Here is a 24,174-nt window from a genome sequence, read left to right on the forward strand (position 1 = left end):
TAATTTCATTCTATCAGCTACTAGTCTACTCCGTGCCTCCTTTTTTACCTTTGTGAAATAAGGGGCCATTTCTTAGCTCCTTTCCATTTCCTGAATTCTGCTATTGTATGATTCTCCACATTCTGTGAAATAGTCATTTTTTTTTCAAGGAGATATCTTATGCACTAGCTCACTTGAATTACACAAGCACCCAATCCTTCTGCACAGTAAAAGAAATGTATAACTTTGGAGAGCTGAATCTTAGAAAGCATGTAATAATCATTGTATCGGTTTGGCAGAGGGTTCAGACCTCTGGTAATTAACTAACTCGGGCAATGCTGTTTTGAATAACGTCTTGCTGTGCTTGCAGGAGGTGCGTCATAGAATGCTCTTGTTTAGCCAAGCCTGGGTCTCCATGTGCTTTCAAAATGAGCACGGGCATTGCCGCCTTCCAGGAGAGAGAGCCGTGAGCTCTAAGTTGCCCTGACCTTACTGTCCTGAGTGAATGTTCCCAGGGAACCTGGCCAATCTGAAGGGATCTTGGTACCCATACAGCAGTAGTTAGGACTTAGGACTTTGCGATAAGACTTGTATTTGAATCTTGATTCTGCCATTTAGCGGGTTGTACCTACTTCATAAGGCTGTGCAAAGATTGAATAAAACTGAAAGAGGTGATATGTGTGAAGAATGTCCACAGTTCCTGGCATGTAGTAAATGTTCAAGAATTGTTAACTTCAAAAAATCGAATTAAAACTGTTGAGGGAAACTTGATAATTTAAATTGGGTCTCAGTGAATATGTTACTTTACCTAAAAACCTGTGTTGTTCTGCATTCTGCTTATTCTTCATGTTCAAATGTGTCTTAGGGTTATTCACTGATTGATTTATTGACTTCTTAATTCAAGAGCTATTTATTGAGCACCTATTATGTGTCAGACTCTCTTACAGACGTTGGAAATATAGCAGCCAACAATCAGGAAAGGTCCCTGTTTTCATAACAGGCATTTTAATGGGGGAGAGACAGAAAATACTCCCCTTCCCAATAAACAAAAATACCCCAAACAAATAGAAAAGTAAGAAAATTAACTGGTAGTGATAAATGTTAAGAAAGAATGAAACAGTGATGTGATAGAGCCTGGGGAGCAATTTTAGGTCAGGTGTTCAAGGAAGACCTCTCTAGGGAGGTGACACTTAAGATGTTCCCTGAATGACAAGGTAGAGCAAAGTTCTGGAGTCTGAGCAAGACATGATAGTGATTTAGATGACGGTAGTGGTGGTGAGGATGGAGACATGATTGGGTAAGGAGATGTTGTAGAGACCAAATCAATAGGACTGACTGATGGATTGGATGGAAGGTGTGAGGGAAAGAGAGTCATTCTTTTTTTTTTTAAACTGCAATTACATTTTTTTCTTTCTTTTTTGTTTTAGGAGGGCTCAGCTCACAGTGGCCCATGTGGGGATCGAACCTGCAACCTTGGTGCTACCAGCACCATGCTCTAACCAACTGAGCTAACCGAGCACCCAGAGAGAGTCATTCTTGACTCCTAGAGTTTTAGGCTTGGCGAGATGTTGGTACCATGCTGCAGTAGTGGAGCAGGCTGGGGAGGAGTAGGCAGGGGTATGAAGAATCAGAGTCCAGATTTGGAAAGATTAAGTTTGAGTGGCCTGTTGAACTCCAACTGGAGATGTCAAGGAGACAACCAGATACATGAAGCCAGACCTAAACATTTGGAAGATATTTTTGTCTTTAGGTAATATTTAATGGAATGGGCTGGATGAGAATACTGACAGAAAAGGAAAGAGGTCCTAGGAGTATTTTTTAAATTTTCAGGTACTTAACAAAACTTTATAGAAATAACCACATTCTATCATCTATCTATCTATCTATCTATCTATCTATCTATCTATCTATCTATCTATCTATCTATCTATCTATCTATCATCTGTCTATCATCTATCTATCTATCTATCATCTATCTATCTATCTATCTATCTATCTATCTATCTATCTATCTATCTATCTATCTATCTATCTAATCTATCTACCTACCTACCTATATCTCCTATAACACTTATAAAATTAGCCACATAAAAATGAATTGATAGGAATTTTTGACTTTCTCACATTCTTTAGTATACATAAATGGGGACCAAAAAAGAAATCTGGTTTTAATACACTGGTCTTATATGCATTTAATAACCCATGTTTTTGAGTGTCTACTGCCAGGCATCATATGAGGCACTGTGTGTAAAATGAAATAAATAGGACAGTCATGTTATTTATTGGTCAAACGTATTTACTGAGTACATGCTATGTACATAGTATTAGATCATTTGAGCAGAGACCACAAAAATGGAAAATCGATTCTCTGTTCCCAAGAGAAGGCAGTCTAAAACTGCCAGGCAAAAAAGAACAGACCACTCAGAAGTCACAAGGGTAGTATCTTTCCTTTTCCTTCTGCATATCTGAGGTTCTTAGACCATTAGGAGAAGTGTATCTGGACCATGAATTTGGTGAGGTAAGCCACATTCAATCTTTTCCCTTCCCTTCTACTTCTGGGCAAGGGGAGGGCTTCTCTGGTGTAGAGAAGCTTGTTTCAGCCCATCTCATACTTCTAGCTGACTGGTACTCCAAGCATCTCAGCGTTCATATTCTCATCATCTGGGGAGAAGAGACATAAAGAATCCATCAGCATCTTTAATGGCTAAGTTCTTTTCCTTACGAAATCAAACAGTCTCCCTTAAAAAGAGTGCTAATGCTTCAATATTAATATACACGATTTGTTCAAAATTCTATACTTCCTGTATAGCTGGTGGATGGATTGGCTGCATGCCCACTTATCAGTGCAAATGAGAAGGAAGGGAAGTGCTCTGGTCTGGGATAATCGTTGTATTTGCTTTATTAAGATGCAGCTAAACCTTTGGTGGATTGTTGTCAGAGAGAGCAGCCCAACCTCAATTATGCTGAAACAAAAAAACCCCATTATACTCAGTCGTCATTGTTTAATTTTTAAAAGGACTTTATTAAATAACCCCAAATAAAAGCTTAGTTCATTCAAATACCTGATACATTTACCGACAAGTCATCCTGGCAGACCTATGATGACGTAGTTCTTGGAAGGAAACTCTCAGTAAGGTCCATGTGAAATTTTTTTTGTGGTCACTGTTGCCAATTGGTAATGGAAATAGTCAGGGGATTTTGTGGGGGGTGTCAGAATAACCTCTTTGTGCTTTATGATGTCAAATTCTGTGGTCTGAGTCAAATACTTGGCCACATGCTTAAACAGGTTCAAGCTCCTTTTGTTGTTGTTCACTGAGAAACGTTGGCCCCTTTCCCTGATAACAGTGCAACTTGCTTCTATGTTGCTTCGTGTAAACAAGAATGGGAGAAATACTAAATTTCTCATCTCAAAATGTTAAGTTAATGCTCTTTATGTCTGCTATCCGAAGTGTATAGATTTCGCTTCAATCAGTGATACAGTATGTCTGCCCAGTAGATATTCAGCAGAGAATTTAGCTATTAAATTTTGCCATTTAAAATACTTAGATTTGGTTGTTAGCTCGTCCTTGAGAGAGTTTAAATGGCATCCATTTTACTAGTTTGTTTCAATCACTGCATTTAGTTATACCACTCAGTACCTAGATTGTATTATTTTGTGCTTTATATTGGGTTAATATCAGATATATACATGTGAAGAACATTTTAGTACCTTTGTGAAATAAAACAGGAAAATCATAGTTTATTAATTTATCTGATGTTCCTTATATAAAGAATTACATGATAAATTCCTGCTTGAAACCAATGTCATTGAAATTTCAGTATCTTTGGATGACTCAGCATATTTTCTTTCTTTAAGAGATGGGAACTACACAACATAAATTTTTTTTCCTTTTTATTGTGAATGCTGGGAAACAAAGAGCTTATTTCAGCATGTCCTAATATCTTTAGGTATCCTAATATGTTAAATCTTAACTAGTTTCTTATCCATCTTTTAAATGTGTGTAGTACAGTTTTATAACTGCTGCAAGTTTTTTTGAAGAATAGGAAAGGTCACCCCCTTAAAGAGGCTTTCTCTGCAGACTCAGTTGAAATCAGCTCCCTTCCCCAGCCCCCTGACTGTTTTTTCTTACCAAAGCACTCTTCCTTCATTGCATTTATAATTATTATTTTTGTTTTCTTGTTTATGTTTGCCTCCTCCTCTGGACTGTAAGCTCCATGAAGTCAAAGAACTTTTCAATATGTTAGCCCTAGCTGATACTAGCACATAATAAATGCTCAATAAAAATTTATTGATGTAAATTGCAATAATTCTAGTAGTATCAATCACTAAAGTTTTACAGCATAATACTTCAAACATCTAGAAATGTTGTTGGGATGTTAAATTAGTACATGATAATTTGCATAATAATGTATTTGGCTCTTTTAAAAGATTTGCAATGTAGGTTTTTGTGAACCATCCCAAGATTTTCACAATAAAAATTATTAACCAAAGATCAAAACGAGATACCCTAAAACTGAAGGAATCATTAGAATTCATAACTTAGTAAAATTAAAATTAATTGGTATACGTTTATTCCAGTAATATTATCCACAGCATAATACATTTATCAAGAGTTCTACAGAAAGAAGGGACAGCACGGCTGCATATTCCAAGCATAGTTTTAGGATTTACAGTTACAGGGATAGATGTCTATATTTCATTGAACAAACTCTGTTTTTATCTTTGTTGTGGGGTGAGGAGTACAGGGAAGGGAGGCTGTAGAGGATTCTTGTTGCCAGTCAAGAAAATAGCAAAGATGGAATGGTGAATAAGAAATTAGGTTCAGAGGTCTTTATAGCTTCCTGACAACAGGCAAGTCCTTCACCATCTTCCTATTCTACTCTTACTTCCCCTCCTTTCACCCCTCCCTCCCTCCTTCCTTCTTTTCCTTTGTTGTCATCTCTCCTTAGTCTCCTCCAATCTGTGACAGCTTCTCAGTCTTTCCTGCTTTTTTATGACCTTGATACTTTTGAATAGTAATTGTCAGACATTTTGTGGAAGGTCTCTCACTTTGGGTTTGTCTGATGTATGCTCGTGAAAAGACTGAGATTATGAATTTTGGGGAACAATACCACAGAGGAGATGTGCCCTTCTTGTCACATCATATTGGGGAACATGATACTGACATCACTTGCTTTTGATGATGTTAGCCTTGATCACTCGATTTAGGTGGTGTCTGCCAGGTTTCTTTGCTATCATTTGTTTTTCTTTCTATACTCTATTGCTTAGAAGTGTGTGACTTTTCATCCCCAGCTTTTATTAAAGTATATTTGACAAATAAAAATTGTATACCTTTATGGTGTATAATGTGATGTTTTGATGTACATATATATTGTGAAATGATTACCACAACCAAGCTTATGAACACATCCATCACCTCACAGAGTTATCCTTTTTTTTTTATGGTGAGAACATTTAAGATCTACTTTCTTAGAAAATTTCAAGTATACAGTATAGTATTATTAATGATAGTCACCATGCTGCACATTGGATCTGCAGAATTGATTCATCCTGCATCACTTAAACTTTGTACCCTCTGACCAATGTCTCCCCATTTACCCCACCTCCACCCCCAGCCCCTGGCAACCACCATTATACTCTCTGCTTCTATGTGCTTGACTTTTTAAGATTTTACATATAAGTGAGAGCATACAGTATTTGTCTTCCTGTGTCTGGCTTATTTCACTTAGCATAATGTCTTCCATGTTCATCCATGTTGTAGTGTATGACAGGATTTCCTTTTTTTTTTTTTCAGGCTTTGCTGTTGTTTTTTAGTTAAGACTGTTTAAAGAGCAGTTTAAGGTTCATAGCAAAATCAGACAGAAGGTATAGAGACTTCCCGTATACCATCTGCTCCACACATTCATGTCTTTCCCCATTATAAACACCCCCCACCTGAATGGTACATTTGTTACAATTAATGAACCTACATTATCATATCATGATCACCCCAGTGCATAATTATCCTTAGAGTTTACTCTTAGTGTGTGTTCTGGGGATTTGGACAAATGAATAATGATATATATTCATGATTATGCTATCACACAGAGTATTTTCACGGCCCTAAAAATCCTCTGTACACCCTCCCTCTATTCCTCTCCTACCACAACCCCCAGGCAACCACTGATCTTTTTATTGTTTCCATAGTTTTGTCTTTTCTAGAATGTCATACAAGTGGGATCATACAGTATGTAGACTTTTCATATTGTCTTCTTTCACTTAGTAATATACATTTAAGGTTTTTCCATATCTTTTCATGCTTGATAGCTTATGTCTTTTTAGTGATGAATCATATTCCTTTGTCTGGATGGACCACAGTATATTTATCCATCACCTACTGAAGGACATCTTGGTTGTTTCCAAGATCTGACAATTATGAATAAAGTTGCTAGAAACATCTGTGTTCAGGCGTTTGTGCAGGTATAACTTGTCAACTTCTTTGGATAAATACCAAGGAGCATGACTGCTGGATCATATGATAAGAGTATACACAGATTTTTAAGAAATTGCCAAACTGTCTTCCAAAGCAGCTGTACCATTTCACATTCTACCAGCAATGAATGAGTTTCTATTGCTTCATGTCCTCACCAACCTTTGGTGTTGGAGTTCTTGATTTTGGCCATGCTGCAATGAACATGGGTGTGCAGATATCTCTTTGAGATACTGATTTCATTTTCTTTGTATCTATACCCAGAAGTTGATCATATGATAGTGCTATTTTTAATTTTTTGAGGAATCTCCATAATGCTGTATCAATATAATTGTTTGACTTTGTTTTTGCGCAGGAGCTTAATAGTTGTTTTATTTAGTTTCCAAACTTATGGGATTTATGGAAGCTATCCTTTTATTAAAATTTCTGATTTTGTTGTAAAATGGTAGAGTCCATAGGTTGTATGCTGTTGACATTTTTTAAAATTTATTGAAGTTTCTTTGTGACTTAATTCATGACCTATTTCTGTGACTATTTTCAAGTATGCTTGAAAAGAATCTGTTTTTCTCCATGACTTAATTTCCACATCTATGAAACAGGAAGACCCCAAAATACCCAATTCATTTGATTTTTGTTTTAAAGGTTGCAAAACCAAAGACTAAATTGAAAGGCAGCAAAACACCACACTCATTCTTTCTGCTTTGGGACTCTTTTGCACACTCACAATGGGTATATTTTGATGCAAGTAAACATGGTAAGGGAGAGATCAAAAGGAAAATATCTGTCTTTCTGAAGAGGGATTGGTTACCACTGGGTAACAGGTGCTTAATCCTCTGTGGGGGCATAATTCCAGCCTAGAGAGAGGGACTGGACAGAGTGGAAGAGTAACCCCCTGCGATAGTGATTCTGCTCTATGTTAGATTCCTTCAGGGCTTGCTGACTTTACATATTTATATAGTAAAAATGAACCTTTGGTGTGCTGCTCAGAAGTATCATTGTATGCTAGGGTGTGTGGAAGTCCTCCAACAGGCTGACTGACATATTTGGCTAGTTAGTCGGATAGCTAGCCTGGTCACTTAGGCGGCAGCATGGATGCTCATCTAAATTTGCCATAGGAAGAGCACTTTGATGGTGAAGGGCTTTACCTTATCGATTTAAGTCAGATCTTTAATGCCAACCTCTCAGCTCCTGCACTAACTCTTCTCATGCTGCCCCACTCTCTTTTCTTCTGTTCATGAACTCTCATGGAACTCTGTTGGGTCCTCACCTACCCTGGATGTCATCAACATCACTGTCTCCTTCTGGCTTCCAGGAGATCACAAACCTTTCCAAGTACAAGTCATCAAGAAGTGTTTTAAACTAGGTAGTTTTACATAGGTTTTTCTTGTGCTATTTGTTTAACTTTACTATATGTTTGAAAATTATCAAAGTTTACAGTTGGAAAAAATATGCCATGTTTTTTTCTACCCCAAAAGTCAGTAACCTCAGTTTTGGGCAGTATCTGTACTTTATCTGGATGAAGAGCAAGAATATTGCTAACACCTGCCCATATATAGAAGGGAAATCTTGTCCAATTCCAGAACAAATGAAGGGGGAGAGAGGAAGAGCGTACCTGGAACTTAAGAGTATCATCAGTGGGAGGTGGCACAGAATGATTTGCCAATATTTTGGCTGTCATTCGAAGAACAGACTCTTCACAATACAGGGCTGTGTGGTGTACAGTGTACTGGAAATAGAATGAAACCAGAGGGACCTGGTTAGAATTCAGGTTTTGCTGCATATTACCTGTGAGATTTTGGCTAAGACACTTGGCCACTTTGATCCACAGTCTTTACATACGTAAAAATGCTAGTTATAATAATAATATTTGCCACCCATACAAAATATTGTCACTACTGGTATAGTAAAATGGTAGATTGGTATAATAACACTTTAAACTGGTTACAAAAATTAGAAGGTTTTGAGGAGTGAGATTTAGAATTACTCTCCATTGATTCGCTTACAAAGATATTTTCGTCTTCCATTGGAGGTGTTTGTGGTAAAAACCTCTATGGAAATAAGGACACTTAAGGTTTGTTTGTTTGTTTGTTTTTTTGTACATCTATGTCAAGTAATTTTTAGTACATCTATGACTTTCTGTATATATCATCCAATTGACTTAGAAGTGAATCAATAAATGCATTTATTGACTGCCTCATTTCTTAAAGGAATTTGAGGAAGGACCCTCAATTTGATATTCTTGTACTTGTCTATATTTGGGTCATGCACTTCTCTTGCCTTCCAAATTAAAAATATGGTCGACTCAGCAGATCTGTCCCCAATATCAGTCACTCTCTTTTTAGCATATCTTTCTGTGCTTCAGAAGCTGGAAAACTCCAAATTACATGTCCCAGACACTCTTGATGCTAATGTTCTGCATTCAAATTAAGTTTCACCAGTGGCATGCATCAGAATAAGATTTGCACGTTCTGTTTTGATGCTGTTGGCAAATACAGCTGTGGAGACCTTGGTTTTTCTGCAGCTGTGTTCTGTGTCCAGTCCTTGTTGTGTCAGTGTTGAGCAGACTAGAACTATGGAGTAGTGGCGGTTCCTCACTCCATCTTCCTAATTGTGGCCATGAGCCAGTTTGTCAGTGTTGTTGATGGAGTCATGCTTGGATGCCCAGACCTTCTCCAGCCTTTCCAAAGATTGTGGATGTCTCCAATTCCAATGACAAATACCTTTCTGTCTAGAGTAGCTAGCTGATTGCTGCAACTGAATCCTGAATAACTGACTTGTAGCCACTTTGTGGGCAGGAATCTTGTTATATAAAGAAATTGAAGTAGGGCCCGGTTGGGAACCCCGTAGTAGAGGACTCGCTGCATCTCCAGACTCACCTTTCCTTAACCTAAAGCTTAGTAATAAACTACCCCCTGCAGCTTCCAGAATCCAGTTCCCTGTTTTAGAAAATTACCCTGAAGCTTATAATTAATATCCCATGCTTACTGATCACAATCTTTATGGCCTAGTATTCTTTCCAGGTTACTGTCCTCACTGCTCCTGGGTTGATGAGCACGTGGGAAAGCCACATTGCCAGAGGGAAGGCTCCATGCAGACCCCCGGAACCATCATGGAGGACGGCCCAGATTTTCCCTTAAACATCCCAGCAGGTCTGAGAATGTTAAGGCAGTTTTTGGAGGTGTTAACTCGCTGCCTTCTCAGACCACTGGTGCTCTGATAATAAACGTTTATTCTATGACCCAACTCCTGTGTTGGTCTATTGGCTGAGCGCAGGCAGCATGAGCCTGGACTCCTTTGGCCTCCAGTTTCAAAATCACCTTGCATTTTATGTGGAGGGAAACAGATGATAAATAAATGATTAGGTAAAAGTTTTGGTAAGATGGTGATATCTACTACAGATAAAAATAAAATTGGAAAAGGGGATGCCAGTGCAGGAGATGGCTGTTGCAATTTTAAATAGAATGGTCAGGGAAGGCCTTGCTGATAAGGTGACTTTTCAGACCTACCTATTATTTCAATTGTGTACTAAGCCGTGATGGAGTTACTGTGTTAAAATGCAATTATCCGATTACTTTTTTCCTTCTATAACTCCCTAAGTGATGCTACTATTTTTCAGCTCCAGGTGGCTAGATTGTTTACCCACAGCAAATATGGCGGAAAAGGCTTCAGTCCGACACTTGGCCCCAAATAAAGATGGTTACAGAACTTCCTGTGTTTGCCCTTAACAAAAATGGCGACAACACTTCCTGTTCACTGCTTTCGCCTTTAACAAAGATGGTGCTTATGTCATAGGTTCCCTAACTGTCTGGATTCCGGTTGCAGGGTTGTTGTTTTTTTGTTGTTGTTGTTTTATTTTTTTGGTTAAGATACGTGTTTGCAGACGTAAGTAACAGGAAACCAGAAGCTCCGTATTCATCTTTTCTCGAAGGCCCCGGGCCGTCGCGTCTGCGGCCTGTGCCGGGCGTGGCTCCCCCGCCCCCCTATCCTGCTCGGGACCTCCCGAGCTGGGCCGGGTTGGGGTGGCGGTGGGGGAGCCCCAGGCCCGCTCTCCCCCCGGGCCGCTCTGAAGGTCATTCCCAGCACCCTCTTTTAAGCGGGTCAGGTTGCCCCGAAAATCTCTCTTAGTTCTTCCTGTTCGTACTATCACAGGGCTTCAGCTGGAGAGGCAGGAAATACAAAGAAGTTCCGAACGGGCTCTGGCTTCCAAAAGTGCACACCCTCCTCCTCCCCTACACCTGCCAGACTTCACTGAGGGCGGCGGGAGGGGAGGCTGGGGGGGGCCGGGCTCGCACTCTCCGTGGTGCGTGGAAGCCTCGTCGGCCTCCCTACCTCCCCGCCTCGCCACTTGTTTCCCCTCCTAGTCTGCACGCGACCTCCCCTCAGCTCACTGGTTCAGTGGTCTTGCCAATATGCCTTCAAATCGTGCGTGGTTACTGACCGGGACTGGCGTGTGGACATTTTTCTTTCAAAGAAAGAATGTCCCATGCATGTGTAGCCACGGCAGTGTCGTGATGGAGATCCCGAATTCTTACAGAGAAGGGATGGAGTTTGTGACTAAAAGGTTTACAGTAGACTGGGCACAAACACTTCAGTGTTTTTTTTGAAGGTGATGGCGTATAGGCCTTTTCTCTTAGGGGAAAAGATCTTTAAATGTATTGGTATCCGCTGGTTTCTGCCCACCATGCCCATTGCTGATGAGGTTCTGCAAATGCGCGTGTTCAGAAGCGCACCTGCATGTATATTGGCAGTTTCTGCAGTGGTTGGGTAACTGATGAAGGCAGTGTTATAATTAAAAAAACAATATTTTTCTCAAGTATCTTAAAATGAAATGTTGCTCTGTAATCCTTGGATAAAAGTTGCTTCTTAAGCAGGGTCTCTGACCCATTTTCCCCCCCAATCTCTTTAGAGAACAAGATATTGAGCTAAGATCCCATTGTGTGGAAAAGCAAAAACAGAAAAGATGATTCATGTTCAGTGTTGTTATGTTCCGAAACATTTGAAATTAACTTGGCTAAACACCATGGCCTGGCAGTCGGCTAAGGTTCAAAGCTATCCAAGACCTTAAAGAGCTTGCATTGTAGGACCCTATCTTTAGGGGCTCATCAGTATTCCTGTAATCTGAGCTACAATATTGTCTCTTTCCAGGGGGAAATGGAGGCTAGAGACAAGCAAGTGCTTCGCTCTCTTCGCCTGGACCTGGGTGCAGAGGTACTGGTGGACGGACTGGTTCTTCAGTATCTTTACCAGGAAGGGGTCTTGACCGAAAACCATGTTCAAGAAATAAAAGCTCAAGCCACAGGCCTCCGGAAAACAATGCTGCTGCTGGATATCCTACCTTCCAGAGGTCCTAAAGCATTTGATGCATTCCTAGATTCCCTGCAGGAATTTCCCTGGGTAAGGGAGAAGCTGGAGAAGGCAAGAGAAGAAGCCATAACCGAGCTGCCTGCAGGTAGGCCCCCAAGGAGATCACTTCAAGCCAGCTCCAAAATGGTTGAACTATGGCCTTTGGATTGGAAATTGGGGTTTTAGGCTGGGAGGGTATCAGCAGTTCCTGAAAGTGGATAAGGAGTTTGGGCTGAAGGCACATGGCATTAGAGGGACAGGATGAGGAGGTGGAATTAGGAAGTGCAGGGAAGGAAGGAAGAATGAAGCATGATTGAGAGGGTGAGGAGGGAGGTCACAGGGTACGTTTACAAATGCTTCCAAGGAAATTTGGCAAGTCACTTGGGAGGCATGTTCTCCTCTGAGAGCCAGGTCATATCTCAGCTCTTGGCATGAGGAGCCATTTGGAAAGTGCAGATGGGAAAGCAGGCATTAAGCCTTCTGATGACTGCTTCATGGGGTGCCAGCGCTGTTGGCTGGGAAAGGTCAGCTTTGTGAAGGACGAGACAGCCTTTAGGAACAGCCTTGCACCTGTTCCTCGGGCTGTCCTACATGGCCAAAGGGCATTGTTTGGAAGGCTGGCTGACTTTGTTTTTAAAGGTTATTGATTTAAAGTTGTCCTTTTTAGTTTGGTTTTATTCAGACACCCAGAGTACTTAATTTTGTAAGGACAGTAGTTTGTGAAGGGTCTCATTTTAATTTTAAGGAAAGTTGCAAGCTATGGAAAAGAGAACCGGTCCCGTGCCATTAACTTGGCTGATAGCAGGAGGATGTGATATGGAATACTTGTTCCCTCATAACAGCTCCCATGACTTACACTTTTCACAAAGACTGAGTAGCATAGAACTGAACTGACAAAAAATTTGAAAGTTGACAGAGTTAGGAAGTCAACATTCTCTGGCGTTTTGATAGCAGTGATAGTTAGAACAACTCCAGGTCAGTGGTCCCCAGACTGTGTTGTTGCTGTTTTTTAAATAACAGTATAACTGATTAAAAAGCAAATACCAGTAATAAAAGACCACTTTTATTATTTTGGCCTCATGGACCTCATATTCTGAAGGATTTTCCAGACCACATGTATTAAGCACTCATGATTAATTCTTCTATTTTTATTAATGACTGAATATCTAATCAGCATGAGATAATCCGTTAACTTAGAAAGGCCTGGTTAAATCCCAGCGGAAAAAGAAAACAATATTTTCATGTCCTAGCATGGCCAAATTACAGGCAAATGTATGTTTTAGGCTTTTTGAAGTACTGAAAATAGCTGGCCTTTTGAGAACCACTGTAGTTCTCAGGTTTGATTGTCCTTACAAAATTAAATAGGTGTGTGAACACGGCCAAATTAAAGTATTTAAGACACTTCTACCACTTTGTTGAAAGCAGAATAAATAACATAGAATTGGGGAAATGATAAAAGAAAAATTAGGGTGTCCGATGTCTTTTCCTGGTGTTTGACTTAGAAGTTCCTCTTGGCAACATAGAGCTGGAAGCAACAAAACAGACTAACTGAAAACCTGTTCCTACCAAAATATTTAGTTTAGTTTTATAATCATTTTGGGTGATGGAAATAGTACTGTTGTTTGTTTTTAATAGAGGTGTGACCTCATTGGCATTTCTTTAGATTCATTCAAATAACAAGAAAAAAATTAAGATGGTTCTCACCAAATGGTGGAAGTTATAGAAGAGTTGGGGGGAAAATAGTGTTTTATAAAAGTAAACAGAACAAAATAGTATAGAGTGGGAAAAAAATCGAGTGTATCTGTGTTGAAGTTTATAAAAATAATGCTAGTTTGTTAATTCTGTGGAAGTGGTCAAATGAAAGATAGGTTGGCTACGGCACAAATGAAGTACTTTTAATTGTTTGTTGAGTAACACTGATATTGAAAAATACTCTGAAGAGTTTGATTAAAATATGTCTCTCTATACCTTCCACAATGACAATTATATAAACTCACTTTTCAAATAGTCATTGTTAATTACTAAACATTTTAAATAAGATTACAAAATGTAAGTAAGGTATGGACAATAATGGTGCAGTGAACACGCGTTTTCCCATCACTCAGTTAAAACAAAAATATTACTATCGTCTTTGAGCTTCTGGGTGTTCTTCCGCAATCCTAGCTCACCCCCAACCCCCACTTACTGATAAACCCTGAATTTGGAGTTTCTCATTCAATTCTTCACTTTGTGGTTTTTCCATCTCATAAAAATCACTTTAAAAATCCATATACGTTATTGAAAATCCACTGTACCATAAGTTTTAGCCACACACACATACACACACACACACACACACACACACACACACACAGAGGGTGCTCAAAAAATGTATATACATTTTAAGAAAGGAACAAGTTGTGTTAAAATTACACTGGAGCTAACCACTTTGAGCACCTTTTGTAATTGCAGAAGTCAGACATGACTTGTATTTATCTCTTGTTGTCGGTATATATTGAGTATTATAATTTTAACACAGTTTTTTTTCTTTCTTAAAATGTGTATACATTTTTGGGGCACCCTCTGTATGTAAGGGATAGAGGAAATAATATTATTTTAAAGGAGTTGTTAGTTAATAGCCTTCTCTTATTTGAGACCTTAAACTTTTAAGTGTTTAATTAGTTTGATGGCAGTATTTTAACTCTAAAATTTGATTGGGATATAATTGGAAACCTAATTTTTTTTTTTGAAAGTCCTGGAAAAAATATCAGAATTGAAATGCCTTCATTTTAATGTCTCTGTGAAAAATGCAAATGGACCCAGAAGCCTATTTCCTAGGACCACAGTGCTTCTTCAGTTTTGTAATAGACTAATTTTAATAAGCTTTGATATGGTCCATTTTAATTTTTGTCAAGGCATTTTTGAATTTTGAAGAACTAGACTGGGGGAAAATGTGGATCTTGGATCTTTTTCCAAGAATGAGCTGATTTTATTTTATTAAAAAGTTTTCTTGTTTTGGTCTTCTCAGGGATTCTTGCTTTCCCCTTTGTTTTATTTTTGTATTTCTTTTGCAAATTTTGAGCTGCCTCAAAGACCTTATTTGGTGATTGATTCCAGTTAGTTCTTTTTATTTATATTCTGGATTTAAACCTTTGATTCTCTCGGAATCTGCCTGCATGATAGGTCTCCCTATCTGTTAATTAAAAAAGTCTAAGATGTTAATGGAGAATTGATTTTGTATTTGTCTCACCCTGTAAGGACTCTTGTATTTTAAAAGAGGAATTCTGGCAATAACATGGCTTAATCCAGCTTGGCACCATGGAAGGAGACCTTGATGTGATGTCCCGTACCCGCCAAGCTCACCTAGTAGACACTAGATCAGCTGGAAATCTCTCGGGGCTCCTGTCCAGTCATGCAGGAGGTGAAGAGAGTGCTGCATTTGGTGAGGCAGAGTGTCGCCTGTCTGCCTTCCCACTGCTCGTGTGCCCTGGCTGCACTGACAGGCTCACTGCAGCGCCTGAGCTACTCTGGATCTAGAAAGGAGGTTTATGGGCGGCCCAGTCTCACCAGCTGGGCCCAGGATTTCCTGTTCCTCTGTGTTGGCCCTGGCTGTGCGACTGGGTCTCTACCATGATTCTCATTTCACAGTCAGCCTGGCAGCCCAGCCATTAACCCCAGTCTTCCTGTAGGCTTCGGAGTTATTCATTTATTCCTGTCCTGTAGATTCCTGCTTTGTGTTCTGTTAGCCACCAGCTAGGGTATCTGAGAACACAGCTCTGCGTCTCCTGTGTTAGCATCAGATGCCTCCATTCTTTAGCCTGTCAGAGTGCCTGTCCTGGGGCTGACATTTGCTTCATCCTTGCCTGAGCTTGAGCTGGTTCACTGTGGACCCTATGCCTGGACTCCTCAGCTGCCCTCACTGGAGCAGGATGCAGGGCTGGCCTGCTTCCCCTCTACCCACTGGCTCCGGGCTCAGCCTGTGCCTGTTGGAGCCAGCGTTGCCTGACCATGTAGAGCCACGTCAGCCACTGACTCGAGATGCACGCTGGCTCTCCCGTGTATACTTTGCTGCATCTTAGGTGACTGAGCAATAACGGCAAACATTTTAGGAATTGTAACAGGTTTATTAGAGAGATTTCTAGCCTGGGATTTGCCAGTCTTACCATGGCTTGACCCTGCTCTGCATATAGGTTCCATGTTGATCTCAGTTTGTCTAGCTTGTGGTCTATTCAGGCACTTCACCGTGGCTGGATGGAGTTCACCTCATGGCACCGTGTGTACTAGAGGGCATGGTAGGTGAGCAAGACCCCTCCTTGTGGTACAGGCAGAGTCTACAGCAAGCCCAGATTCCCGTCTATCTCCAGCATGGTATCATGCACTCCCTGAGGACTGGCTAGGTGCCAGGCACTGGGTGCTAGGGATTACAGTAAACACAGCCCCTACTCTTAGGAGTTCACTATAGTCTACAGTCTGATGGGGGCAGACAACAGGCAGATGAATAAGTAACGCAATCCTGTGCTGCGTGACAACCTTTTGGTCAATGACAGACTGCATATGCCATGGTGGTCACATAAGCTTATAATGGAGCTGAGAAATTCCTATTGCCTAGTGACATCATAGCTGTCATGGCGTCATAATGCAGCACATTCCTCAGGTGTTTCTGGTGGCACTGGTGTGAACAAGCCACTGCGCTGCCAGTCCTATAAAAGGGTAGCACACAATTCATTATGTGCAGCACCTAATACTTGATAATGGTAATACATGACTGTGTTACTGGTTTATGCAGTTGCTATATTTTTGTCATTTTAGGGTGTATTTTTTCTACTTATTATCAGTTTGCTGTTGAGCAGTGTGCTGTGTTACGCCAGCAGCAGCCTCATGCATCCCGTGTTTACCGCAGCTCTTGATGGCATCATTTTCTCTTGTGCTGGATTTAATCTTGTGTTTTGTACAGGAGCAGGCTGGACAGGCGTGTGGCCTAGGAGCGATAGGAGGTACCTACAGCCCAGCTGTGCAGTCGGCTACACCGTCTAGGTGGTGTACCTGCGCTCGGTGATGTCCGCACAACGACAGAATCGCCTCACAACACATTCCTTGTCATTAAGTGGGGCGTGACTGTGCTATGAAGAAAAACAGTGTGTGTGGTGGTGAGGAAGGACTTAGCATATTATCAGGGACGGTCAGAGAAAGCTCCTCGGATGAGAGGATGTTCAGCAGAGACCTGAATTCTGTGACAGAGTGGATACAAGGAGGAACGTTTCAGATCGTGGGGGCCCCAGGTAACAGGGTGGCTGCAGCCCAGGCCCATCTGGGGTAGGAACATTCCTCATGGATAGATGAATCACAATACACGTCAGTACAGGCGCAGTTGGAAACATTTGTTGTTGCGTTTCTCCAGATGTGAGATGTGTGCACAACCATTATCTTGGGTGGTTCTTAAAGTGATTTTCGATGATAGGTGGACATGGGATTGAATCACATGGTAAGAGAATTATTTCCTTTTTCTTTCTGTTTTAAGCCTGATAACACCCAGGTGAAAGCCTCCGTTTGGTACAAGTATTTCTGGAACATCTCGCTTGATACTTGCCAGCTTTTCTTTTTAACAGGAAAAGGTCCTCAGGCTTCTAACCTTCTGTGGACAACGGTATTCAGCTAGAATTTTATTGTTTTGCTTTTTTGTGTGTGTCAATTGAACACGTTCCTTCCATTAATGGCAAGTAAAACTGTTTTCTGTTTATGAATTCCTTTAAAAACTCATTTATTTAACTTAAAATGAGTCAGCATAAACAAAAACACTAAGAAAATAATAATGGTATGAGGAAATGGCAAAAAGCGTGAGGATGCTTTTCATGTATTTTCTCATTTAAAAAGAGTGCCAGGACTTTGGGGCAGGAACCATTGCCCTGCTGGCATAGTTGGGGAAGGGAGGCACCAGCTCTAGTTCAGGGAGAAGATAGAGCCATAGTCAGGGTATTTTACTGTTTTGCTCACTCCGTGTATGCACCATGGCTAGGAACCGGTTAAATTTATGAGTAGAATTTCCAGAATGACTTAATTTCAGGTTGTCTAAATTGCAAACACATTAATTTGCAAACGTAACAAAGCCAACAGAGTGGAGACCTATCCTGATATTCCCAGACTTTTCGACTGGGAGGGATTTACAGATCATCTAATTTTTCTGAGAAAACCGAGTCTTCGGGAGATTAAGTGAACACCCATGCTCACATAGCTAGTTAATGTAATTTGTTGCCAGGACTGGAATTCAGGCCTCCTGACTCTTGATTTAGGACTTTTTCTGCTGTGCAATCTTGGCTCTGGGTTTGAAATGGAATTGTGTTATGCTGCAGTGTTAATAGTTGAAATAAGCTTTTAAAAAAACTGTACTAATGCTTTTTTTCATTTTAAGAGGAAAATTTTCAAGGGCTTTTAGAGATATTTTGGGATGTGATTTTACTAAAATATTTTATTTTTATGAATGCCAATTTTAATCATTTAAAAGGAAAATTTGATTGTTCGGTACTGCGTTTCATCAAAAGTCCTTCCCCCAGCCCTTTCTGCAAGGCTGACATAAAGGAAAAACAGAAGAATTTAATCGAGTATTTATGGGCCTGATGAAATAATGCATCTGTTGGCAGCTAATTGCAGCTCTTTCTAGGAATAGCCAACCATGTGACAGGCCTCTCCCCAGCAGGGATGCATCCATTTCACTTTAAAAAGTGGATTTATTGTTCTTTTCTCTTAGAAATTCTCACTGTGACATTTCTTTCCTCGCTCGTGGGGCTGTACGGGTCACATGATTACATCAGTCACCTTATTGACCATTAGGGTTGATGTAGCTTCAATTCTGGCTTTAAAAAAACTACTGATCCCCAGGTTTTGCTCAGGCCAATACATGCAAAATATGTGGAGGTGGGGTCTGGGCAGTGGTAATAGAGTCGCGCGTGCACACACACACACACACACACACACATACACACACGTACATGCACAAATGCCTTTCTTTCTAGATTATGTTAAAAGGGAGCCAGTGTCGAGAGCCTTGAGCTATGACTCGCTGACCAGGCCCATCGCTCCTTTTCCACTTATTGCTCCCCAAGTATGGGCCTCCCAAAGCTGTGCACTTGCTTGAAGATTTGTTCTTGTTTTGTGGGGAGAGAGGAATGGAGGGTGGAAGAGTGGTAGGAATGGAGATATAGAGAACATGTAGTTTTGTTTTAAATCTCTAATCACAAATGTTTTTAATTCTCTGAATTTCTGGAACAGTGTCGCTTCCAGAATCTTAGACTCTATACAGGTGTGACTGTACTTCCAACCTTAAAATCCATTAGAACTCTATAGGATTACATAGACTAGATGTGCATAGAACAAAATTAATTGGTGGGTTTTGAATGAGCCGGTGAATTTGGATTTGGGGGGGGGGCGGTATTAGTATCACTGCCTCTTCACATTGTTTGATAATTATAAACCATCCATAATACTTTGTGCTCTGTAGACCAAACTATGCTGAAATGGAGGCAGAACCTGCCCGTGGAGAATGAGTTGGATGCTGTTTTCAGATACACAGTGAGCTGAAGATGGCTTGAGGATGGATAGGGGGAGAGAGACAAACGGCCAGTTGGGAAGACTGGGGCTGGCTTGGTCTGTCATTCTGGGTGGGTCAGGCAATCTGTCTCTCTTCCTGTAGTTTTTGTTTCTAATTAAAAATGAATTTTATTCTTTCCTGTGTCTCACAATGAACCTCAAATAACATCAGTAAAATAATGATCATAATACTCTTGGGGGGCTTCCTCTGTGCCGGGCGCTGCTCCGGGCCCTCGGCATGGAATCCTGAGAGTGGCTTGACGAGGCAGGTGGTCTGATTACCCTTGTTGCACAGATGAGAACATGGAGACACAGAGATGCTAAGTGACGCGCTCGAGGCTAACATGGTGGGGCCCAATTTGGAATCCAGGCACTCAGACGTGTGGCCTCGAATTCACAGCCTATGAAAATACATTCTCAAAATTCGCTTTTCTCTGCTGCCCAATTCTGATCACCTGTGGCTGCCCCAGAGCCCGTCATTTACCAGCCCCCATTCTTCTTTCTTCTCTTTATTCCACTCTTTAGGGGCTTTTCTCTCTTTCTCTTTCCTGCCTATTGTTGGAAGCCTAATTTCTGGCTGGCATCTCTCTCTCCATCATCTCACTGTGAGGCCATATGGGGCCAAGGAGCACGTAGTACTTTGAGAGTAAAAAATGACGATGTCTTCTCTGCTGTGATCAGGAGGTGGTCACTGTGTTGGCGCTCCTGATACTGGAAGCAGGTCCCACTTTCGCAGCTTTTAAATCATGCTATCAAAAGCCATCAGTTCCAGCAACCAGCTTTTCTGGTGGCGCAGCCTCAGAGTCTAACCGTACGCTTAGCAAGATAGCTTTCTCTTTTTATGGGTTACAGTTCAAACTTGCAGGCTGCTGTTGTAGCTAGCTGCAGAATGTTTGCCTTTACTTAATTTTAATAGGCAGCTGTGTTTATACTTGCTCCCCAGTTTGAACAGTAAGGAGTCTAAGTGTATGATTCTTTGGAGGACTTTTCCCCCAGAGAGAAAAAAGAGTACATTGTACTTTTCCAAACAGTAAATTTTAATTGAGGAGGAAATGTAACCTCTAGAAGAAGTTTGAGGCAGGTTTTATTTCTACGCTTTATTTTTGTTAATGTTATAAAAGAAATCTTAACTCCTCATAAGAAGTGCCAAGTTGACAATTCCTGGAAATGTTCATGTTCTATTTATGCTCAGCACCATAGCAAAGAGGTTGGTGACGCTGTTACCAAAATAATACTGCTGAGATGTAGTAAGTGGCAAATGAGAGGCTTGCAGTTTTATAACCTAAATATAAGACTTTAAAAACATCTCTCGTTCCACCATTTGTACGTAAGGTATATGGGTGCTGAGTGGTCATGGTGAAGTTGTTACAGAGAATTCCAGCTCAAGCAGAGCACATCTGCTGGGACTTGTCCTGTTATTAGAACTGTAGATTACAGCTTGGAGGGACCCCCGAGGCCCCCACTTTATAGACACGGAAACTAAGGAATGTAAGTCAGTCTACCAGCATATATGTAGGCTCTTTGGTTAAAGCAGTAGACCTCTTGCTAAGACAAGCAAAAGTAGGAATTTCTCTAATGTGCGCTGGGTAGTTCACAAGTTTGAAGTTCCAGGGCTCAGTAAGGGCAGGAATGAGGACGCACCTTGGGGGCTCTCTGGCCGTTGATGACCATCTCCCGCTGAGCTCCTCCACTTTGACTTCGCTCAAGATTCAGAGTCTGATTGGCCTAGTCATGTGCCCTTCCCTCAGGACGGCACAGTCACCTGGAGTGGGGAAGGGACAGTTGCAAAAGGAAGAGGTGAAGGCTGATTAAGAGATGTCCGCTATGCTATATCACTCCCGTTCTTTTTGTATTGAGCAGGTTCCACACTTGCGGACCTGGGAAGAAGTGCTGGCCCTTTAAGGAAGGACAACGGTCTTCATCTTAATAAGCAAGGCCCAGGCTGAAGGTCAGAGATGGTAGGAGAAATAGGAGAGCAGCTTTTGGAGCAAGATAGGTCTTCTCAAACCTCTTCAAAATCAGAAGATATTGGGGAAAAATGGATTGAGAATGTTAACACGTTGCTTATGGCGGGGTTTAAATCCCTCATACCCCTCTGTTCCGGCAGGTTTTTAAAAGAAACTACTTTAAAATGCACTCTTCTCTTTAAAGCGTAAATACTTCTATGTCATTTATTATTTTTCTATGGAATTTTTTAGGATTTACTCACCTATGATGTTAGTAATCCCTCCTGGTGTGATACTGCAGAAAGCAGCTTCCTTTGTGCAGTGGGACATGGAAAAAACGGAGATTCTCGTGATCCGTACGCAATGTGTTAAAGTAGAGTGGAAGTTAGAGAACTTGGATTGGGTTCTGGCCTTGAGACGTTACATACATAAACTCACTTTATCCTCATTGGCCTTTGAGGTGGGTACTATTATTATCATGTGCATTTTCCAGATGGAGGTATTAGATAAATTGCCCAAAGCGACACAACTTGGGTAGTAGCAGAGCGGAGGTGTGAACATGGACGCTTCGGTGCTCCAGTCTATGCTGCCAGTCAGTAGGCTCTCCGATTCCTGGTGCCAATTCTTGATTCTAGCGATTGCTTCGTTATTTTCTGACCCTTTCTTGCCTTGACTCTCATATTTAGCCAACATTTTTATTGTGTGTCGGTGTGGGGTTTTTTTTTTTTTTTTTTTTTTTTTAACAGTTTACCAAATGGGAGATAAAAAAAAAAATCCCAAAGAAGATAAATATTTTCTAGGAAATGTGATTACACAAAATATTTTGAATGAGATCGATATGGCAATTTTTGCTCATTGAGCCTTTAAACTTATTTCTTCCCTTTCATTTTCTTTTTATTCTGAATCAGTTGTTTGATGGTGCTATGGACAAATGTGTTTTTTCAGGCCTCTCGTATTTGTTTGAGCCCTTTTATTTCTTCATATGTCAGTCAGGATCCATTCAGGAGACCAAAACCACACAGTAGTTTGAATAAGAAAAATTTAACATACAGAATGATTAGCTAGCAAAAACTATGTTTAACTACTACTAAAGGGGTAAAAGAGGAATACAGAAATAGCAAATGGGAGAAGGTGCTTTTTTCTGGGGCTGAAGGAGAGTGCAGGATGGAGGCACTACAAACTTGCAAGAGGCCCCTCCCCACCCCAGACCTCACTGGAAATGAAGTGACCGTACCTGAATACTCCTACACAGCCTGCTGGTGGCCGGTAAACTCGCCAGAGGGTGCAGCTGGAGCTGGTCTGTAAGAGCAGCCCGCTAGGTTGAGAAACTTGGTAGGGATGTAGGTGGACCAGAGCTGATCCTCAGAGAGCAGTTTGCTGAGTGGGAGAGAAATTCCCTGGGGAGTGAGCACCGCTGGGTTTCCCCGATGCCAGAGGCTGTGGCTGTATACTTCAGAGGGGATAAAGCAGCCCAAATCAGAATGAAGAGCCCCTTCCTCTGCTATGGCCTTGCGGTGTCTCTCTGTTGATGAAACTAACACTGAACCGTCTGGCAGAAGAGAACTATTTGCAGGGTCCAGTCCTAGTATCACAAAGTACAGGAAACGGTGAATTTAGAGCTGAGAAATAATACATCGTTAATTGGTGCGCCTCATGTGTTACATGGTGATAGTACATAATTCCCAAAGTAGTTCTGAGAACCTCATTTATTCATTCATTCATTTAACCAACATTTATTGATTATCTACCATTGATGGCTGTTCTGCTAAGGCTCTGAGATTATGGTTGCCATTGTCTATTTTTTTCTCTGTCTTTGCAATTAGACTGTAATCTTCTCTAAGGCAGAGACTATCTTTGTCTCTATACCTGCGGAATGTAGCTAGCTAGCATAGTGCTAGATACATGTTAGTTCACATGTTTATTGAATGAAGGAAGGAATAACTATAAAGATGAATGTAAAAACAGAGTCATATCCTCAAAGAGTTTACATTGTAATTGGGGAAAGTTAGAGGCAATTAAATAAAATATAATATGGTATTCTGGTTATCTTTCGTTGTGTAACAAGCTGCTCCAAAACTTAGTGGCTTAAAATAACAATCATTTACTTTGCTCATGAATGTGCAGTTTGGTCAGGGCTCAAAAGAGACAGCTCATTTCTGCTCCACCTGCTGTCCCTTGGGGTGGCTGAACTGGAGCGAAAGGATCCAGTTCCCAGAGAGGTCACTCACGTTTGTGGTACTTGGTGCTGCTCGTTGGTTCGTCTCCACCGAGGCCTTCCTGGAGGTGGCTGGGGTTTCCTCACAGCGTAGTGGTTGGGTTTCAGAGTAGAAGCTGCCAGTTTCTTAGCGTCTGGACAGGGACACTGGCCTAGTGTTAATTTTTGCTGTATTGTTTTGGTTAAGCTGTCCCAAGGCCCAGATTCCAAGAGAAGAGATAGCTCACATTTCTTTGGGAGGTGTGTCCAATCATTTTGGGACCTGATAGCACTTATCAGAAGCAATGGTATAAAAATATATATGTTACCATAAATGGAAATCAGCTGCCATACATGAAAGTGACTTGTAAATTAATAACAAATGTTTGTTATTAGTATAACAAAAGAAATAGTTTTTAAAAGTAAAATAGCTCTCTTTTTCTGAATATAAAAGCAACCCATATTTATTCTTTAAAAAAAAAAGCTCTAAAAAGGTTATCAAGAAAATGGTAATCACTCATAACTTTATTACTCAGAGATAATTATGGTTTATGATAAATGATGAAATGAGGTATTTGGGTTTTTACCATAGGAAATTCTATTTTAGAAGCTCTCTCTTTTCTGAACTCCAGTCAGTTTTAGAAAGTTATTTACTTGATGCTAGCACTTAAATCCAGAATTT

The 24,174-nt window shown here is 40.8% G+C and overlaps 1 protein-coding gene and 1 long non-coding RNA gene across 6 annotated transcripts in view; one reads left to right on the plus strand and one right to left on the minus strand.

Moving 5' to 3' along the window:
• Positions 1–1,399: 1,399 nt before the first annotated feature.
• Positions 1,400–23,700, minus strand: LOC141570062 (uncharacterized). Its single transcript, XR_012493850.2, has 3 exons — positions 23,527–23,700; positions 8,062–8,175; positions 1,400–2,640 (listed from the first exon to the last, which is right to left on the minus strand). It is a non-coding gene; the product is annotated as an uncharacterized LOC141570062 (long non-coding RNA).
• Positions 10,163–24,174, plus strand: part of CRADD (CARD and death domain containing adaptor protein) — a 392,758-nt gene continuing 378,746 nt past the window's right edge. For 3 of the 5 annotated variants that reach the window (XR_016022537.1, XR_016022536.1, XM_088801224.1), the window contains exons 1-2: positions 10,181–10,331; positions 11,595–11,898. Coding sequence is in view for 3 of the 5 variants with exons in the window: in XM_088801224.1 (XP_088657350.1) it covers positions 11,601–11,898 (298 nt within the window). In the remaining 2 variants the exon portion in view is untranslated. Of the gene's footprint in view, positions 10,332–10,376; positions 10,519–11,594; positions 11,899–24,174 lie in introns of those variants that run through there. The other 2 variants (XM_074325277.2, XM_088801226.1) reach the window with 2 other exon arrangements.

The sequence above is a fragment of the Rhinolophus sinicus genome, chromosome 1, assembly GCF_057876585.1.
Source record: "Rhinolophus sinicus isolate RSI-liver-muscle chromosome 1, RSI-T2T, whole genome shotgun sequence".
NCBI lineage: Eukaryota > Metazoa > Chordata > Mammalia > Chiroptera > Rhinolophidae > Rhinolophus > Rhinolophus sinicus.